This window comes from Schistocerca serialis, chromosome 4 (assembly GCF_023864345.2).
Source record: "Schistocerca serialis cubense isolate TAMUIC-IGC-003099 chromosome 4, iqSchSeri2.2, whole genome shotgun sequence".
Lineage (NCBI taxonomy): Eukaryota > Metazoa > Arthropoda > Insecta > Orthoptera > Acrididae > Schistocerca > Schistocerca serialis.
In genome coordinates, this window is record NC_064641.1 from 582,292,963 (window position 1) to 582,313,527 (window position 20,565).

The 20,565-nt window shown below is 43.1% G+C and overlaps 1 protein-coding gene across 1 annotated transcript in view; it reads right to left on the reverse strand.

Annotated features, from left to right (window-relative positions):
* Positions 1–20,565, reverse strand: part of LOC126474112 (solute carrier family 22 member 7-like) — a 98,387-nt gene that overhangs the window by 39,836 nt on the left and 37,986 nt on the right. The window contains exons 5-6 of the mRNA XM_050101538.1: positions 18,281–18,449; positions 7,437–7,658 (exon numbers count right to left, since the gene is read on the reverse strand). Coding sequence (XP_049957495.1) covers positions 7,437–7,658; positions 18,281–18,449 — 391 coding nt within the window. The remainder of the gene's footprint in view (positions 1–7,436; positions 7,659–18,280; positions 18,450–20,565) is intronic.

Consider the following 20,565-nt stretch of genomic DNA (forward strand, 5'->3'; position numbering starts at 1 on the left):
ATCCTTTAACTGTTCCAGACCTCACGCCAGCCTGCGTGAGCTTAAACGCGTGCCATTCGGCTTCACCTCCTAGTGGCTTGGCTGTCTTGCCAAGTTACAACATTTACAGTCAGTTCTAAAGTTTCTTGTTTTCTGCGGGCAACCAACTGTAGAAGCCCATCATTAAAACCAAGCTATAAGATAGAACTCAAAACTGTTAGATCTAATAAACCTTTTACCCATGACGAGTTCATTACAGAGTGCACTGTCGAAGCCGGCCGGAGTGGCCAAGAGGTTCTAGGCGCTACAGTCTGGAACCGCGTGACCGCTACGGTTGTAGGTTCGAATCCTGCCTCGGGCATGGATGTGTGTGATGTCTTTAGGTTCGTTAGGTTTAAGTAGTTCTAAGTTCTAGGGGACTGATGACCTGAGAAGTTAAGTCCCATAGCGCTCAGAGCCATTTTTTTTTGCACTGTTGAAGCAGTGGAATTCGTGACGCCATTGGAGGACAGATGTTGTCCGAAATTATCCTTTCGTGACAAACAAGAACTAGCCACATAGCTGACGTGGTATCAGATGTCTACAGGCAGTAGATGGTGTCGGAAGTTCCATGCGGCTTTTCGCGGATGATGCTGTAGTACACAGAGAAGTTGTAGCATTAGAAAATTGCAGCGAATTGCAGGAAGATCTGCAGCGGATAGGCACTTGGTGCAGGGAGTGGAAACTGACCCTTAACATAGACAAATGTAATGTATTGCGAATACATAGAAAGAAGGATCCTTTATTGTATGATTATATAATAGCGGAACAAACACTGGTAGCAGTTACTTCTGTAAAATATCTGGAAGTATGCGTGCGGAACGATTTGAAGTTGAATGATCATATAAAATTAATTGTTGGTAAGGCGGGTACCAGGTTGAGATTCCTTGGGAGAGTCCTTAGAAAATGTAGTCCAACAGCAAAGGAGGTGGCTTACAAAACACTTGTTCGATCTATACATGAGTATTGCTCATCAGTGTGGGATCCGTACCAGGTCGGGTTGACAGTGGAGATAGAGAAGATCCTAAGACTAGCGGCGCGTTTCGTCACAGGGTTATTTGGTAAGCGTGATAGCGTTACGCAGATTTTTAGCAAACTCAAGTGGCAGACTCTGCAAGTGAGGCGCTCTGCATCGCTATGTAGCTTGCTGTCCAGGTTTCGAGATTGTACGTTCCTGGATGAGGTATCGAATATATTGCTTCCCCCTACTTATACCTCCCGAGGAGATCACGAATGTAAAATTAGAGAGATTCGAGTGCGCACGGAGGCTTTCCGGCAGTCGTTCTTCCCGCGAACCATACGCGACTGGAACAGGAAAGGGAGGTAATGACAGTGGCACGTAAAGTGCCCTCCGCCACACCTCGTTGGGTGGCTTGAGGAGTATAAATGTAGATGTAGATGAATTGAGAATGCCAACATGTTCATTGCATTCTCTATTGCTCTGGACGAATCGGTCGACAATGCGAACACGAATCAACTTGTGATTTACACTGAGGAGCCGAAACATTATGACCACCTGCCTAATAGCTTGTTGGGCTATCTCTGGAACCCAGTACAACACCGATTCCACGAATCACGGATCCGTCAGTTTGTTGGTAGGTTTGTGGAGGTTGTGGCACCAGATTTCTACGAATAAGTCATGTAATTACCGTAAAAACGGGTTGCTGATTTGTGGGCGCGGCGTTGGCGCCTGATGGCGACCCAGATGGTTTACACTAGATTCACGTCAGGCGAATTTGGTGGCCAAGATATCAACGTGAGTTCACTATCATGTTCGTCAAAACAATGTAGCACTGTTCTGGCTTTGAGACACGGACAATTATCTTGATCAAAGATGACGTCACCGTCGGGGAAGACATTAAGCGTGAAGTGACGCAGGTGGCCAGCAGCTGTCAACTTGTCTTCGGTTATTACCATAGGTCCCATGTGAGCGCAGCAGAATGACCAGAATGATACTTTTTATTTGCATACGCAATTCTACGGTCAATCCCTAATAAACTCGGAGGTGTTATTGCATTATTCTTATCAATTAGAATCTTAATAATTTTACCATTTTATAATAAAACACCACAGCATAAAATTGCTCCCACCAGCCTGCGTCTCATGGCGAGGTGCACGTTTCAAACGGCCGTTCCCATGGGGGACGGCATTTGTGGAGACGACCATCGACCCGGTGTGTCAAAAATGAGATGCAGCCGATGAGGCGACAGTTTTCCATTGATCTAGGATCCTCCCGACATTCCTGAAGCCACTCCAGTCGTAATTGACGATGTCGTTGAGCCAACACGTTAACAAATAGGGCCCCATGTTCAACAATGTACGGTGAACGGTGTGCTCTGAAACCATTATGCGTGCACCAGCATTGTGCTCTTTCGGCAGAGATGCCACAAGATCGCCATCTATCCTGCTTTACAGAGCAGGCTAGCTTCCGAACCCACGGAAGAGTCGTGGACGTCCATCCATTTATCGCCAGGTGGTAGCTTCACTGTCATTCTACCACTTTTTATGGATACTCACTACAGTAACACGTGAACATTCGACCAGCTATGCCGTTTCCGAATACTCTTTCACAGACTCGGGGTAATAATAATATCATCTTTGTCAAAGTCGCGTATGTCTGTACATTTCCCAATTTGCGGCCCGTATCGTCGCCGAGCCGAAACAAGGCCCCGGGAGTAGACAACATTCCATTAGAACTACTGACGGTTCAAATGGTTCAAATGGCTCTGAGCACCATGGGACTTAACATCTATGGTCATCAGTCCCCTAGAACTTAGAACTACTTAAACCTAACTAACCTAAGGACATCACATACATCCATGCCCGAGGCAGGATTCGAACCTGCGACCGTAGCAGTACGCGGCTCCGGACTGAGCGCCTAGAACCGCTAGACCACCGCGGCCGGCAACTACTGACGGCCTTGGGAGAGCCAGTCCTGACAAAACCCTACCATCTGGTGAGCAAGATGTATGAGACAGACGAAGTACCCTCAGACTTCAAGAAGAATATAATAATTCGAATCCCAAAGAAAGCAGGTATTGACAGATGTGAAAATTACCGAACTATCAGTTTAATAAGTCACAGCTGAGACACTTAAAGTAGTAAAGGAGTTTTGCTATTTGGGGAGCAAAATAACTGATGATGGTCGAAGTAGAGAGGATTTAAAATGTAGACTGGCAATGGCAAAGAAAGCGTTTCTGAAGAAGAGAAATTTGTTAACATCGAGTATAGATTTAAGTGTCAGGAAGTCGTTTCCGAAAGTATTTGTATGGAGTGTAGCCATGTATGGACGATAAATAGTTTGGACAAGAAGAGAATAGAAGCTTTCGAAATGTGGTGCTACAGAAGAATGCTGAAGATTAGATGGATAGATCACATAACTAATGAGGAGGTATTGAATAGAATTGGGGAGAAGAGGAATTTGTGGCACAACTTGACGAGAAGAAGGGACCGGTTGGTAGGACATTTTCTGAGGCATCAAGGGATCACAAATTTAGCATTGGAGGGCAGCGTGGAGGGTAAAAATCGTAGAGGGCGACCAAGAGATGAATACACTAAGCAGATTCAGAAGGATGTAGGTTGCAGTAGGTACTAGGAGATGTTGAAACTTGCACAGGATAGGGTAGCATGGAGAGCTGCATCAAACCAGTCTCAGGACTGAAGAACACAACAACAACATCGTCGCTAGAATGATTTCACATCCATCTTTTATCCACTTACATACTTTCCTAATTGTGTCACATTCCAACAGCGCAACCAGGCGACATCCCACCTCACGGTGGGCAGTAGTCATAATGTTTTGGGTTAACAGTGCATGTTCGTGAAGTCACAACAGTTTACACGTGACAGAAGAACTGTTAGATCTGGTGCCAATGAAAGACAAAACGGGAAGTGTCGATTAGCTGAAAACGACTGAAGAGGCAGTTGAACCCGTTGGCCTGAATTGGTCTCAGTTACCACCGATGGAGCGCCTGCGATGGGATGCGCACAAAATGGGCTTGTAGCATTGCTGCAAAACACAGTATAAAGACCAACAAACGATCCGTACAGAATTCATTGTTTCGTACATCAAGGAGCACTTTGTGCTAAATTTTCTGGGATGGAGCATGTCATGAAACTGGTGGCCCGAACAGAAAATTATCTTAAGTCACATAGGTCTTTATATCGCCAGTTATAACGGTTTTTAATGGAACTGCGGTAACAAACTGGAGACATTATCTACTACTGCGAAGTACGTTGATTAAGTCGAGGGGCATGCCTGGAACGAATTTGTTCAATTTATGAATGGAAAAGAAAGGCAGAAAACATCATTGTTCAATTTATGAAGGGAAAAGAAAGGCAGAAAAGAACGTTAGAAGACTCGGAATGGGAACGAGTTTGTTCAATTTATGAAGAGAAAAGAAAGGCAGAAAACAGCGTTAGAACATTCGGAATGGATTGGGGACCTCACATGTTTAGTTAACTTGATTGCATACTTCAACGACCTCCGTATTGTGAACTCTTTAAGTGTTCGCTAGAAGCAATTAATATCTGATTTAAAACGACAAAGGTGGATGCATTTAAAACCAAAATCACACTGTGGCAGGAGCAACTTCTGATAAAGGTGCTAACTCCGTCATATTTTAATTTATTATTTTTATTGATGTATGCTCTTTTAACAGCAAAGAATAACAGTATAACGCTGCTCTTTATGATAGACAGCTTAAGTTTTTCGAATTTCATGATAGTAGCATAACATGAAGCCAAGAGGCATGACGGCCAGTCACTTATCCGGGCGTAACTGTTCTGCCTTCTAAGCGACGCACATGCATTTCCGCCACTGTTGCCACTCGGACAACAAAGCAGGATGGTGTGGGTAGCGAGTAGTCAGACGAGAGAGAGAGAGAGAGAAACCAACGTGTCAAAGCACCGCCCACGTGCCGAATTCCTGGCCACACCTGAATGTCGCTTAAAATTTCGAATGAAATTATTTCCTTTGACTATTAACTGTTGAAACAGCATTGCAAGCTGGCAGGCAATGCACACAGAGCTTCACTAATACCCCACTAAATAACGAAAAAGTTCGTTTCCTACTCTTATAACTTATCTTAGCACAGACACCTAGCGAAAACTTAAGAGTTCACAATACAAAATGCTTCACAAAAACGTCAATGACGTCAATGTCCCACACTGACTTCTCTCGCAAAGTTATCTCGACTATAGTAACAACAACTATTCTGTACCGTCCTTACACAAAGTCTTTGCTAACCCTCCCCTCTCTCCATTTACTCCCTGGACGGAGTGTCCTCTCTCATCCCCAAACAACAACAGTCATCTAACCCTTTCATCTAACATGTACTCCCCCTACACAGCTATCTAGCCTGTTGTTGGCTGCTGCTTTTTATTACTTCCCTTCCAGTCATGTACACAATGTAATATACAATTTTCGAGACTATTCGTTGATTTATATTAATGAAGTCTTTTATGAAGTATGCTAAAATACATGATAGTTTGATGTTGTACAATTCATAAATATTCAGTTACTTCTTATATAATGTTAAAACTGTAAACATCGCTAAGTTAGTCTTTTCATATCCAGTAAATTAAATGACTGTAAAACTATAGACATAACTTACTACTAATATATAATGCATGGTGCAACTGTACTTACTTTCGGTTCATTGACGACATAATAAAATTGGTATCTTGTACAAACTGTTGGCTCTCTAATAGGCTACAAATTTACGCAATAATTTTGCTCAGGGACTACTTCTACTTAGTGGATGTAGGATAGAGGTAATGAGATTCCCAAATTTGCGTGCCCTGGAATAAAACCGTATGTTATTCACTGCAGCTGAGCAGAATTTCAATCTTGCTGTGGATAATTTGGAATCTTAAGCATTCTCTATACACCACCAATATGTCCTTGTGTGCGTTTCCCTTCACACGTTGTCCGCACTCGAGGTCGGCAGAAATAAAAGACCGTGGCAGCATATCTTCACTGTTTGCCGCTAAAGCACTCCTCATTCCAGCTTAGCACCTCAGACAGCACCCGCCCAGCTAGCCGTGCAGTCTAACGCGCTGCTTTCCGAAAGGGAAGGCGTGCCAGTCCCCGGCATGAATCCGCCCGGCGGATGTGTCGAGGTCCGGTGTGCCGGCCAGCCTGTGGATGGTTTTTAAGGCGGTTTTCCATGTGCCTCGGCGAAGGCGGGCTGGTTCTCTTTACTCCACATCAGTTACACTATGTCGGGGATTGCTGCGCAAACACTGTCTTCACGTACATGTACATCATAACTACTCTACCATGCAAACATAAAAGTGGTGAGGTGGATGGACTGCTGTGGCCTGTTGTGGGGTTGTGAACCACTGAGTGCTACAGCGGGATGAAGCCTCTCCGTCGTTTCTAGGTCCCCAGTTCAATGCACAATACACCTGAGACAGCACCAAGCCATTCCTGTTTCCATTCATATACTTGCAGAAAAGTTAACATAAGTGCCTTCTAGTTGGACTGAGCTCCCAGACCTAAGTGAGCCTGAGATAACGTCTGTGCACAACTCCCCTTGCTGGAATTTTACAGAGCACACACAGCAGGTGTCCAAACTGGTAAATCCTCTCAAAGGTCAAACTTTCAGACAGGGGCTCCAACGTTGCCCAGTACTTATATTTCAAACTTGGGGAAACTTCTCCCTTGCTTAAAACAATTCCAGGTGCAAGGGTTTCATCTTACACAGTCGCTTTGAAAGCTGGTCACAGACCAGGTTTCATGCCAAAGACTGTACGTAATTAATCTTTGAGTACTATTTTCATAAGTTTTACTGATAACTTACAATATTTTTAGGAAGCCTTTGTACTTTTTCTTTCAGTTTAGAATGTTTACACTTTGAAGTTGTAAACAAGAATACTGTATCATACGTTGTGCCTAAATGACCACATAATCTGTACTGGCAAGATATATCCACCACTGGCAAGAAAATATAACAATCGGTTAAAGATATGAACGCTACACTGCTGTTTGTGATGATTGCCCCACAGCGTCACACTGGTAACTGGATAATTACGTGTTCACAGTTTAGTGTTGCATTCAGTGAGAAGACGCTGAAAATAACTACATAAGTAACTAAGGCGTTTATAAGCAGCAAAAACCACAAATTTTCAGCTGCAAACTAAGATCAATTTTTAAAAGCCTTCCATATATAGAACAAAAAAGCACTGAAATCGCAATTAATGAAATATGTACCAATATCAAATGTTACCACTAAGAACGATCATCGTTTTCTGTTATCAGAGGGTGACTGTAGTGTGCTGAGATTAGTCTTTCAACTGTTTTGTTCACTGCGGATCTGATGATCCAGAAGTATATATTCATTATGTAGCGTCATAAATCACCATTTTCGTTCGAGTTACAAAAATTATATGAAAAGCGATTTGCATTCCCATACCTGCTAATAAGCAACAAAACCGTGTTTTTAAAGAGGTTCCTGTTCGTAAAGATGCTTCTGATGTCCATGCGTGGAGTCCTCTGCTCAGACAGGTAAGCAAGCCTCATCCACGTGTCACAAGGCAGGGGCTTTCCATTTGTTGCTGCTACGCTCTCCAGAACCTTGAGAGCTTCCTCTGGTCGCCCTTTACCGAGCAGCCATCTGGGAGATTCTGGCAAATACCTACGGAACATAAAAAGATATCAGGCTGCACAGCCCACCTCTTCCATAAAATTGCAACAACGCTATTGCATACCCTTACGATGTCAGTAATCTCCAACCCTATCTCATGAGTGAGAAATAAGAGAGGAATCTAGCTTGAATAAAGCTCCTAAGACAAACATGCACTTTAATAACTTGAATGAATCATTCAGTTTTTATCTCAGCACTTCTCACTAGCCTAATGGAAGAAAATGAATATACTGGTACCATTATTCCTACTAATATTATGTAGGAGTACAGCAGAGGAATTAATAGAAATTTTGTCATGAGTATCAAAAGGAAGGAAGGAAGATTAGCGTTAAAAGTCCCCTCGACAGCGAAGTTGTCAGAGCTGGAGAACGACACGGGTCACGAAAGGACGGTGAAGGAAAACAGCTGTGCCGTTTTTAATGCAACGAGCCCGGCATTTGCCTGGAGCGATTTAGGGAAATCACGAGAAACCTAAATCTGGATGGCCGTGTGCGAATTCGAACCGACGTCCTGCCGAGTTTTGTGTGCGAAACACAGCGCCACCTCGCTCAGTACGAGTATTAAAACCCAAGAATCAGAACTAGAAAAATAATGAGCTAATTAGCATAACCTATGAAAAGACAACGGAAGTGGCTGACAACAGCGAGCCGTTCAAGATGTAAGCTGAAGGTTACACAAGAGTGGGAGGGGGGGGGGCGGCTAGAATGAAAGAAAAATAACAGCAGAAGAGCAAAAGTAAAGTAGAGGTGGAGAAGAAACAACATTAGCAATAAAAACACAAAGGAAAAGTAAAATGTGATGTAATAAAGGTAGGAGCTATATTAAATAATTACAGATGACTGCATGAGACATGCAGTGAGAAGACAAAAAGCGCGGGATACATCCTAATATCGTGACGGACCTCCTTTTGCCTTGCGTATTACAGCAGCTCGATGTCGCATGGACTCAACATGTCGTTGGAAGTCCCCTGCAGAAATATTGACCATGCGGCCTCTATATCCATCCATAACTGCAAAAGTGATGATGATGATGTTTGGTTTGTGGGGCGCTCAACTGCGCGCTTATCAGCGCCAGGACAAATTCCCAACCTTTGCTCAGGCCAATCTCGCCACTTTTCAGGAATGACGATGAAATGATGAGGACAATACAAACACCCAGTCATCTCGAAACGGGTGAAAATCCGTGACCCCGCCGGGAATCGAACTCGGGACCCCGTGCTCGGGAAGCGAGAACGCCACCGCGAGACCACGAGCTGCGGACAACTGCGAAAGTGTTGCCGATGGACGATTTTGTGCACGAACTGATCTCTCGATTACGTCCCACAGATATTCGATGGAACTCATGTCGACCCATCTGAATGGCCAAATCGTTCGCTCAAATTTTCCAGAATAGTCTTCCAATCAATCGCGAATAGTTCTGGCCCGTTGACATGGTGCATTATCATCCATAAAAATGCCATCATTGTTTGGAAATATGAAGTTAATGAATAGCGGAAAATGATCTCCAAGTAGCCGAACATAATCAGGGTCCAGACCATTCCTTGTAAACACAGCCCACATCATTGTGGAGCCACCACCAGCTTGCACAGTGCCTTGTTGAGAAATAGGTCCATGGCTTCGTGGGGTCTGCGCCACACTCAACCCCTACCACTACATCTTACCAACTGAAATCGGGACTCATCTGACCAGGCCATGGTTTTCCAGTCGTCTGTGGTCCAACCAACGCCATTAACGCCAAATGCCACCACACTGTCCGAACGGATACGTTCGTCGTATGTCCAACATTGATTTATGCCATTATTTCATGAAGTGCTTGTCTGTTAGCACTGACAACTCAACGTAACCACCGGTGATCTCGGTCATAGCGAGAATTAATGCCTGAAATTTGATATTCTCGTCACACTCTTGATACTGTGGATCTTGGAATATTGCTTTCCCTAAAGATTTTCGAAATGGAATGGCTCATGCGTCTAGCTCCAATTGATATTCCGCGTTCAAAGCCTGTTGATTCCCGTAGTGCGGCTATAGGCACGTCGGAAACCTTTTCACGTGAAACACCTGAGTGCAAATGGTTCAAATGGCTCTGAGCACTATGGGACTTAATATCTGAGGTCATCAGTCCCCTAGAACTTAGAACTACTTAAACCTAACTAAGCTAAGGACATCACACACATCCATGCCCGAAGCAGGATTCTAACCTGCGACCGTAGCAGCGATGCGGTTCCGAACTGAAGCGCGTAGAACCGCTCGGCTACAACGGCCGGCTGAGTGCAAATGACAGCTCCTTCAATGCACTGCCCGTTTATACCTTGTGTACGCGATACTACCGCAATCTGTTTACGTGTATATCGCTGTATAATTAATTTTGTCACCTACGTCTCTGCACTAACGAGAATAAAAGAAATATTTTCAAAAGTTTCTCAACCTCTTAGACGATCCATTTCAACACTTACGAATTCTGAAAGCAGACCCATGGCTGTGTAATGCAGTAGTATCGAAGACAAGTAAATAATTAAAATAAAACGTAATACATTACAAATTCGCCAATCTTTGTCTCTATTTGCCTTGCTGTTTTTTCTCTGCAGCAACATAGTGTTGTCTTGACTGTGTCATCTTTTGCTTCCTTCAATACCTGTTTACCTTTTGAGTTACGTTACATTTTCCAATGGCAAATATATTTACCTTTGATTAATTGTCAGCAGTATCCTATTCTACCTAACGATCGAGTGGTTTGTACTCCACAGATTTCAAGGCAATATGGCTGCTTCAAAGTTATTGTTTATTGTTTTATTGCTGCCAAATACTCAATGCCAACGCAGCCGCTTGCACGTTGTCAGATTAAGAGCTATGAAACATTTCACGTGAATGGTAGCATCAAATGCACACACAATTCAGAAACATGAAATGCATCTGTCTGTGTTTGTGTGTGTCTGTTGAGTGTAAAATAGGATGTTCAGATAAGGACGAGATTGAAAGAAAAAGTTTAGGTGTTAATATAAAGGAAAAACATTTGTTACACAATAGTATGAATATGATTTGCCTGTTATTGTAAAATAGACTCGTTAGATATATATAGAAAATCGCTGATTGTCTCCTATGATATTCGTGAATTCTGTTTGCAAAAATAAATTGTTTCATCATAATTAATAATGAATTGCTAATAATAATTACATTTACACCTACAGCTGGATGCAATTAAGTGTTTTAAAGCATTTACCACAGCCATACCATCAGATGAAAAGTTTGAATCAAAGAAGTAAATGGTACATGATTGACTAAGTGAAACGAATGGTTCCCGTCAACATTATCACGTTGATGAGTGGTAGTTATCACTACAATGTGTCCGAGAAAATTGATGAAGGATAATAGCACTTCCAAATGGGATTTAATAATTTGATGGCCGGCCGAAGTGGCCGTGCGGTTAAAGGCGCTGCAGTCTGGAACCGCAAGACCTCTACGGTCGCAGGTTCGAATCCTGCCTCGGGCATGGATGTTTGTGATGTCCTTAGGTTAGTTAGGTTTAACTAGTTCTAAGTTCTAGGGGACTAATGACCTCAGCAGTTGAGTCCCATAGTGCTCAGAGCCAATAATTTGATGTGGAACATCTTAAGTGTGCCAGAAACGTAGCGTATTTATGATTTCATTTGTGAAAGACTAATCCGTACAGTATACTGAATGATATTCGAATAAGCAAGGTTAATGAACATTATTGTCAGTTTTTTGTTTTGCTTATGCTAAATGAATAAAAAGTATATTTTTTAAAAGTCTGTGGTGTTTCTAGAATTAGTATTGTAGTGATTTTCATTTAACCTACGTCCTTTCTATAATATTTTAATGACTTTTTCGTAGGAATTTCCTCTTTCTTTCATGTCTGTGGCGGTGCTGTGCAGAACAAAATTTTTAATAAATAAAATCAAATACTACAAACCGTCACGCTGCTGGACCAAAGATGCATTTGACACCTCGCAAGCTACACTGAATCGCCAATAAAACTGTTACAGACATGCGTATTCAAATACAGAGACATGTAAACGGGCAGAATATGGCGCCACGGTCGGCACCGCCTGTATAAGACAGCAAAAGTCTGGCGCTGATGTTACATCGGTTACTGCTGCTACAATGGCAGTTTATCAAGATTTAAGTGAGACTGAACGTGATGTTGTAGACTTCGCACGAACGATGGGACACAACATCTACGACGTAGCGATAAAGCGGAATTTTCCCGTAAGACCATTTCACGAGTGCACATCGCCGCGGCCGGAAAAAGATCCTGCAAGAACGGGACCAACGACGACTAAAGAAAATCGTTCAACGTGACAGAAGGTGCAACCCTTCCGTAGATTGTTGCAGATTTCAATGCTGGGCCAACAAGTGTCAGGGTGCGACCCATTCAACGAAACGTCATCGATATGGGCTTTCGGAGCCGAAGGCCCACTCGTGTACCCTTGATGACTGCACGACACAAAGCTTTACGCCTCGCCTGGGCCCGTGAACTCCGACAATGTGCTGCTGATGACTGGAAACATGTTGCCTGGTCGGGCGAGTCTCGTTTCCAATTGAATCGAGCGGATGGACGTGTATGGGTATGGAGACAACCTCATGAACCCATGAACGCTGCATATCAGCAGGGGACTGGTGGAGGCTCTGTAATGGTGTGAGGCGTGTGCTTGGAGTGATATGGCACATCTGATTCGTCTAGATAAGACTCTGACAGGTGATACGTACGTAAGTATCCTATCCGATCGCCTGCATCCACAAACGTCCATTGTACGTTCCGACGGACTTGCGAAATTCCAGCAGGACTGTGTTAGATGACACCCCACACGTCCATAATTGCTACAGAGTCTCCAGAAACACTTTTCTGAGTTTAAACACTTCCGCTAGCCGCCAAACTCGCCAGACATGCACATTATTGAGCATATGTGGGATGCCTTGCAACATGCTGCTCAGAAGAGATCTCCGCCCCCTCGTACTCTTACGAATTCATGGACAGCCCTGCAGGGTTCATAGTGTGAGTTCTCTCCAGCGCCACTTCAGACGTTAGTCGAGTCCATGCCACGTCGTACTGCGGCATTTCTGCGTGCTCGCGAGGGCCGTATACGATATTAGACAGGTTGGCTCTTCAGGGTATTCACGTTTGCCGAGGCAGGTGAGGCTACGATTATTTTTTCCTAAGTCGTCTGAGCCAATAAATACCAATAGCACAATGAACACATCGAGCAAGTCGACTCTGTTGTGCAAGCTAATAAATGATTACATTTACATTCAAACGTCTTCATCATCATCTTATTCTTCTTCTTCTTCTTCTTCTTCATCTGTCTTACCAAAGTTTTCAAGTGGAAGCTCCCAAACGTGTCCTGTTCTAAACATCTTCCTTCATCTGTTTGCATGTTCATGGTGTAATTTCCTCCACGTCATCCATCATCCTCCTTATCCTTTCCATCATTCCTTCTGGTTTTCCCTCTATAATTCTTTCTTGCCGACAATTGCTATGCGGTATACCTCCCAGCGACAATTTTTTCCTCTTTCTGATCACTTCCAATAATCTTCCATCGTCAGCTATTTCCATCATTTTGTCAACTCACTTCATCTTAAACATTCTTCTCCTTAGCTTCCTAATGATCATTCTTCGTTCTTTTTAACTAGGCTTACATATTTTTTATCTGAGACGTGAGAAATAGTTCTCATGTCTTTGTTCTGACGGAGGGTGTAACGCAAATGATGGAAGTGTAAATCCCCTACCAAATATTCCCAGCTGGAACTTTCTATAACCTATGATAGTTCCTTTTATTATATGAAGACTTGAGTGTCGTTGAAAGCACTTCAACCTTCAGTGCCCGAGCTTATCGTAAAAACGTAAACGAGTCTATTTCGGATGACCCAGCTATATCAGCACGACGACCGTACTCTCTCGTTCGCCCTCTACCCACCTTTCTCAGCTTTACAAACTTCGCTTCATCTCTACATTCATAATTGTATGTCTTCTTTAAATGTCTACAACCCGTTAATATAGTCGTAGGATAACCAACCATTGATTTTTCTTCCTCAACATCCACCTCAGCCTCCACTATCATTGCGCAAGTCTTACCAAGTCTTACTAAAGCGATAAAACAGCTGAGCTGATTTTCTTCTGCAGATTTATAAGAAAGCCTGTCTTAGAAACTGTCTAAAAGGAAGTTGGAAATGGCTTAAACCATACTAATACATGAATTACATCCCGTCACCATCTTCCGGAAATTCTGCCCCCTATTTTAATCAGACTGTATTAACCCTTGAACGAAGATCTCTAAATCTCACTTTTTGCGTCCGTCATCCACAGGCGTCCTTCTAATTAAGCTCACAGCATTCCGCAAACTTCCAAACGTGAGCTACCAAATCCCGTTATGTCTTCTCTACTCGTTGCTACTGGCACATTGTACTACGTGACGAGAAAATGCCGCACTGCGAGGTCGCCATGCGATTCCTCATACAGATTCAAGGCAAGTTTATCTAGCAAAATCAAAGAGGGCGAATTTTGAAAACACATGTATGAAACCGACGGTAAGAAATAATTACACAGGGAAACGTATAAGGATTGAGAGGAAGTGGTAGGAAAACAATGGATACCATTAGACGACGGGCATGTAAGCAGACGAAGGAGGAAGATGCTAGATTAGAACACGATGGAGAGCCTCCACATGAAAGTTGTCATAAGACAGACACAGAAGAAGAAGAAGAAGAATACGATGACGATGATGATGATGATGTAAATGTAATTAAAAACTGCAGTGTCACATCGTGCAGCGCATCGCAGTGCACAGAGAAACGCGTATCACTCTGCACCACCATACCGGCTGTTTTAGCTCACTGTGTGGACTGATAGGGCATCAAACCCATATCCATTATGGAGCTATGGTTCCTACACAAAAAGAAAAAAATGCTGTTCAGATTCATTTCTTACTTTTTAGATGTCCTTCCCCATTTCTCGTCGTTTATAAGCAGGACATTACTTTGTCACATGACAACAGCCTATCACACGAGAGTGGGATACATTAAACTGCACATTGCGCAACCATAATTGGTCCCCTCAAGTTCATGTAGGGCGGCTTCCCGATGCAGTACACAAACGATGAATATGTCGATATGCTTTTGGTGCTGGGTGCATCTGCCAATCAAGCTGCTGCTGCTGCTGCTCGTATGTGTGCTTCATGGTACCCTCAAAGCCACCATCCCAATAAGAATGTTTTTCATCGCCTCGGTAAACCAGTCGTCTTCGTCCACAAGTAACGAACAGAGGTCGTCCAAGTGTAAGCGTATTGTTATATCGCTGGCTTGGTTGCGTGGTATCTTTGCGAGCGGCTGTTTTGCAGAGTCGAGCACGGGACACGGAGCTGCTATGTTGTGTTGTGGGTAGTTCTTCATGGGAAAGGCATTATTATGGAAGATCAAGTGTGGATGCAAGTACTATCATCGTGAAGTAATGAGATACGGAAATGGATTCAGTGAAAAGTGCGTAAGCCGGCCGCTGTGACCGAGCAGTGCTAGGAGCTTCACAGCTTTACTCTGGAACCACGCTGCTGCTACGGTCGCAGGTTCGAATCCTGCCTAGGTCATGGATGTGTGTGATGTCCTTAGGTTAGTTAGGTTTAAGTAGTTCTAAGTCTAGGGGAGGTATGACTTCAGAAGTTAAGTCCCATAGTGCTTAGAGCCATCTGAACCAATTTTGAGAAGTGCGTACACAAGTAATTAAGTATGAGCAGAGCCGCCGATAACGTATTAGAGTAGCTGCCCGTTTGCGCGTCGTACCGCACATCACTCATCCACGTCGTGTTCGGCCTCCCAGAATGAAACTAATGCAAATAAGTAAAATAGTTTACCACAAAGGAGAGCAATCAGGTGCCAGTGTCTTGAAGCGAGCGTAAGAACAAGTGTTCGGTCATCACGTTTCCCCATCATCAATAATCAGCCACGTCGCGACGCTTACGCGTACGCTCGTCCAAGTGCTAATTGTGGACAGATAATCATCATCATTGCCTGTGTATCTATCACCGTAGGTTCGGCCAGAGTAAGACTGTGAAATACGTGTGACGGCGCGAAGTACAACAGTCACAGACATTAACGTCGTCAAGAATACTGTACAATAATAAGGGAATGATAATTATGACTTCTCATCAAATTAGCAAGAATGTTAATTGGCATCAACACTTACGACTTAGTGTGGAAACAGTTCAACCTGCGATTTTCTTATCGTCTCAGAATATAACTTCATACCAGACGTAGGACAGTGTTGTGTTTAGTTCAAATGGTTCAAATGGCACTAAGCACTATGGGACTTAACATTTGAGGTCATCAGTCCCCTAGAACATAGAACTACTTAAACCTAACTAACCTAAGGACATCACACACATCCATGCCAGAGGCAGGATTCGAACCTGCGACCGTAGCGGTCGCGTGGTTCCAGACTGAAGCGCCTAGAACCGCTCGGCCACAGCGGCCGGCTTGTATTTAGTGTTGAGTGGCTCCTCTAAACACGCATGCATATTTACAAACATAATTTCAGGCAAGCCAGCAGCAGTGTGGAGCAGAAATAATACGACTGCACGGGAGTACCAGGTATGTGGGGTAGACAGGGCACATGGTCAAAGCCAGAACAGTTTAAGCGTCCCCCACCAGTTGTCCCCCAGCCGTGTTACACAAGGACTAACACATATACTACTAACAGAGGACACATTCCTTGAAACTTTTCACCTTGGTGAAGTACACGTGATATTGCAAGGCAGTCTCAGATATCTCAAAGACTGCTTATTGATTTGTTTGCACGATGAAGAACTGCATCCACATCATTCCATGTTAACTCAGCACCAGTGGCCAGAAGACCGAAGTCGACGAGTATAGTTTTGTGAATGGCTTTTGCATCAAATGGAAGATAATGTGATAGAGACTGATGAATCTACCTTACTCGTGAACGTGTTTTCAACCCCCCCCCCCCCCCCCGAACAGCCATTATTGGTCGAAACATCACCGATACCAGCTTGGCATAAGCCTGTGGGCTCGGATCGAGAAAGGAGCTCTTTTTGGCCCTTACCTATTGCCAGACAAGTTGAATGCGCCTCTGTATCATAAGTTTCTTTGCAATACTTTGCATGACCCATTAGAAAACGTTCCACTTCGTGTTCGGCGACAGCTATGGTTTTAGCATTATAGTTCACCACCGCACTTTGGGATTAATGTGTGTAATTATTTAAATGAAGCATTTCCAAGGAAATATATTGGTCGTGGAGGTCCAATGTTCTAGCCTTCACGTTCCCTGGCCCTTAAATCACTAGATTTTTATTTGTAGCGACCTTTAGAAACCAGTTTGTAATACTCCACTCGCTGATGTAAGCGATCTAACAGCTCGCCTGTATGCCACTTCAACAGTGGTGACTGCAGGTGTGTTGGGTAGGGTCCAGCAAAGTGTGATCAAGCGACTAGCGAAGTGATTGCAAATGCAAGGCGGTCGGTCGCCTTGGGCTTCTTCTCCAAAGTGAACGTTGCCCGTAACTGTACGTTCCACCTCTGTGAACATAAGCCTGGACGTCAAACGTATGGAATGGAATTATTGTGCATTGCATAATGTGCAGTCTAGTGCAGCGTACCTGTTGTGTTTTTATGCCTCATTGGATGCAGATGATGTTACGGTGTCTACTATTACCCTCTATTGGCTATATTTGTGTCATGGACGAAACAAATGGTCGCTTAGGTCTGTGAGAAGTTCATGTCATGTCTCAGTGTTTAAAAACAGGCAACAGTAACAGAAATAAATTCACAAGACACTGCGTTGTGGAGATGTAAACTGGATGTAGTTTGATGCTTTAACTGAAAAAATTTTTTTTTTTCGTGCGAACGCGACTCAAATATCAGCGAGTTTACATATTCATTCTTTACGGCATTGCTTCGTCTCACTCAGGTAATGGGACAGCTCCGTCAGGGCGCTGAGTTCATGATACATGTTCTTGGCTACACTTCACGCAGTTACAGCGTTGCCGAAGCCCCGTTTCTTAAATCACATTTCTCTTAAACCTATGGGCGGGACTCCGTTTGTTAGAAACACTTTTGTCTTGCATTGGGATGAGAAATCGCATGCTCACCGCTAAGTACATCTCCTACTCTTCAGTGTCATGCATTGTAAATTTTACCATAGGCAACTGCCTCTTCTTCGTCCATAAATTCTTGCTGGAATTTATCCTTAGTTCCATGTACAGCATATTCCTTCTCTAACTGTTCTACAACGTAAGACTCGGTTAGAAATTCTATCACCAAACTTTCACAATGCTCAAATCACGTTCTTGATACCTCCACAACCATATAACATTCCAACCAACACATTCATCGACCTAACTAACGACTTCCGTCACGAAACGATCACCTTTCAGCAGATTTAATTCTTTAAGTCAGTGTAAACTACACACATATCTATTTCTTCTCAGTTCTTATATTTTAATCCTTTATACAAAGATAACTTTGAAGATTTCTTATATCATAAAAATATAAACTAGAGACGTCGATACGGCTTACGACAGTGTGTCCACATGAAAGAGAACCAATAGACCAATAAAAAAGTGCAGAACGTTAATTCATAACTGAAGTACTTACCTGTGTAGCAACAATGGAATGAAGCAGGGGACAGATGAAATCAACAGAAACTGAATCCAGTTTCGTAACAACCATGCTGCTAGCGCCATAGAAATTGTTCCCAAACAGTAAAAGGTAAATGCCAAAAAGTTGACGAGCGAGCGATGTTTGATGCCAGTCAGTTCGATTCCTGAAACAGATGTATCGATAATGGATTACAATTCCTGTCATAAAATACTCTGGTGCTGCAGCCGAAACCACATACCTCAAAATTTAACAAAAAATAATGCTAATATTCATTTCGACAGCACATTTGGAATAACTAATTTTTATTATTTCTGTCCAAGACTTATGGGGACGTTGTATGTCCCATGCTGCCAACGTTAAATTATCGAATGTTGTGACGTATTATCTTGGAAACTTTTAAAGACACCAACTTACAATTTTCCATAATTATTGAATGCACCTTTCTAGATGCACTGAACTATAATTATTACTAACATTGTATTGTGGGGCATGTTATGTTTTCTTTCAAACACCTAATTTTTTGACAGAATTTTATAAATAAATGAACATAAAAACAAAACAACTCAGGATATTTTAATTAGTCTACTTCCATATGTGTTGAATCTCACACTTGGCAAGCTGTGAAAATTTCATGTCTCTACCATCAGTACTTTTTTTAGAAAACGGGTCATTTATTGCAAAAAATGTAGTTCAGAGATATTGAGGTTTAAAATTTTTTTTATTACAAATTCTTATACAGACTTACATTTCTGCTTCTTTCATGCACTAGAATTGCCCTGGCTCATAGTCTGTGTCTTCTTCAGTGTCACAACAACCCAGTGCTTGCCTCCTTCTTTTCTTTCTTGCTTCTTTTGTCATTTGCTGAGCAGCTAGCTCTGCTTCACGTACAAGAAGCTCATCCAGTTCCCGCAGTCCTTTAGCTGTATTCCGTCCAAATCTTACACCTAACCTCTCCAGAACCTTAAGTCTTTCATAATTACTAATTACCACCATTAAAAGTTATTACCCCCCCCCCCTTCCATGAACCATGGACCTTGCCGGCGGTGGGGAGGCTTGTGTGCCTCAGGGATACAGATAGCCGTACCGTAGGTGCAACCACAAAGGAGGCGTATCTGTTGAGAGGCCAGACATACGTGTGGTTCCCGAAGAGGGGCAGCAGCATTTTCAGTAGTTGCAGGGGCAACAGTCTGGATGATTGACTGATCTGGCCTCGTAACACTAACCAAAACGGCCTTGCTGTGCCGCTACTGCGAACGGCTGAAAGCAAGGGGAAACTATAGCCGTAAATTTTCCTGAGGGCATGCAGCTTTACTGTATGATTAAATGATGATGGCGTCCTCTTGGGTAAAATATTCCGGAGGTAAAATAGTCCCCCATTCGGATCTCCGGGTGGGGTTACTCAAGAGGACGTCGTTGCCAGGAGAAAGAAAACTGCCGTTCTACGGATCGGAGGGGGGAATGTCAGATCCCTTAATCGGGCAGTCAGTTTAGAAAATTTAAAATGGGAAATGGATAGGTTAAAGTTAGATATAGTGGAAATTAGTGAAGTTCGGTGGAAAGAGGAACAAAACTTCTGGTCAGGTGAATACAGGGTTATAAATACAAAATCAGATAGGGGTAATACAGGAGTAGGTTTAATAATGACCAAAAAATAGGAGTGCAGGTAAGCTACTACAAAGAGCATAGTGAACGCATTATTGTGGCCAAGATAGACACGAAGCCCACGCCTACTACAGTAGTACAGGTTTATATGCCAACTACCTCTGCAGATGACGAAGAAATTGATGAAATGCATGATGAGATAAAAGAAATTATTCAGATAGTGAAGAGAGACGAAAATTTAATAGCCATGGGTGACTAGAACTCGATAGTAGGAAAAGGGAGAGAAGGAAGCGTAGTAGGTGAATATGGATTGGGGGTAAGAAATGACAGAGGACGCCGCCTGGTAGAATTTAGCACAGAGCATAACTTAATCATAGCTAACACCTGGTTCAAGAATCATGAAAGAAGGTTGTAAACATGGAAGAAGCCTGGAGATATTGGAAGGTATCAGATAGATTATATAATGGTAAGACAGAGATTTAGGGAGCAGGTTTTAAATTGTAAGACATTTCCAGAGGCAGATGTGGACTCTGACCACAATTTATTAAACTTCCTGGCAGATTAAAACTGTGTGCCCGACAGAGACTCGAACTCGGGACCTTTGCCTTTCGCGGGCAAGTGCTCTACCAACTGAGCTACCGAAGCATGACTCACGTCCGGTACTCACAGCTTTACTT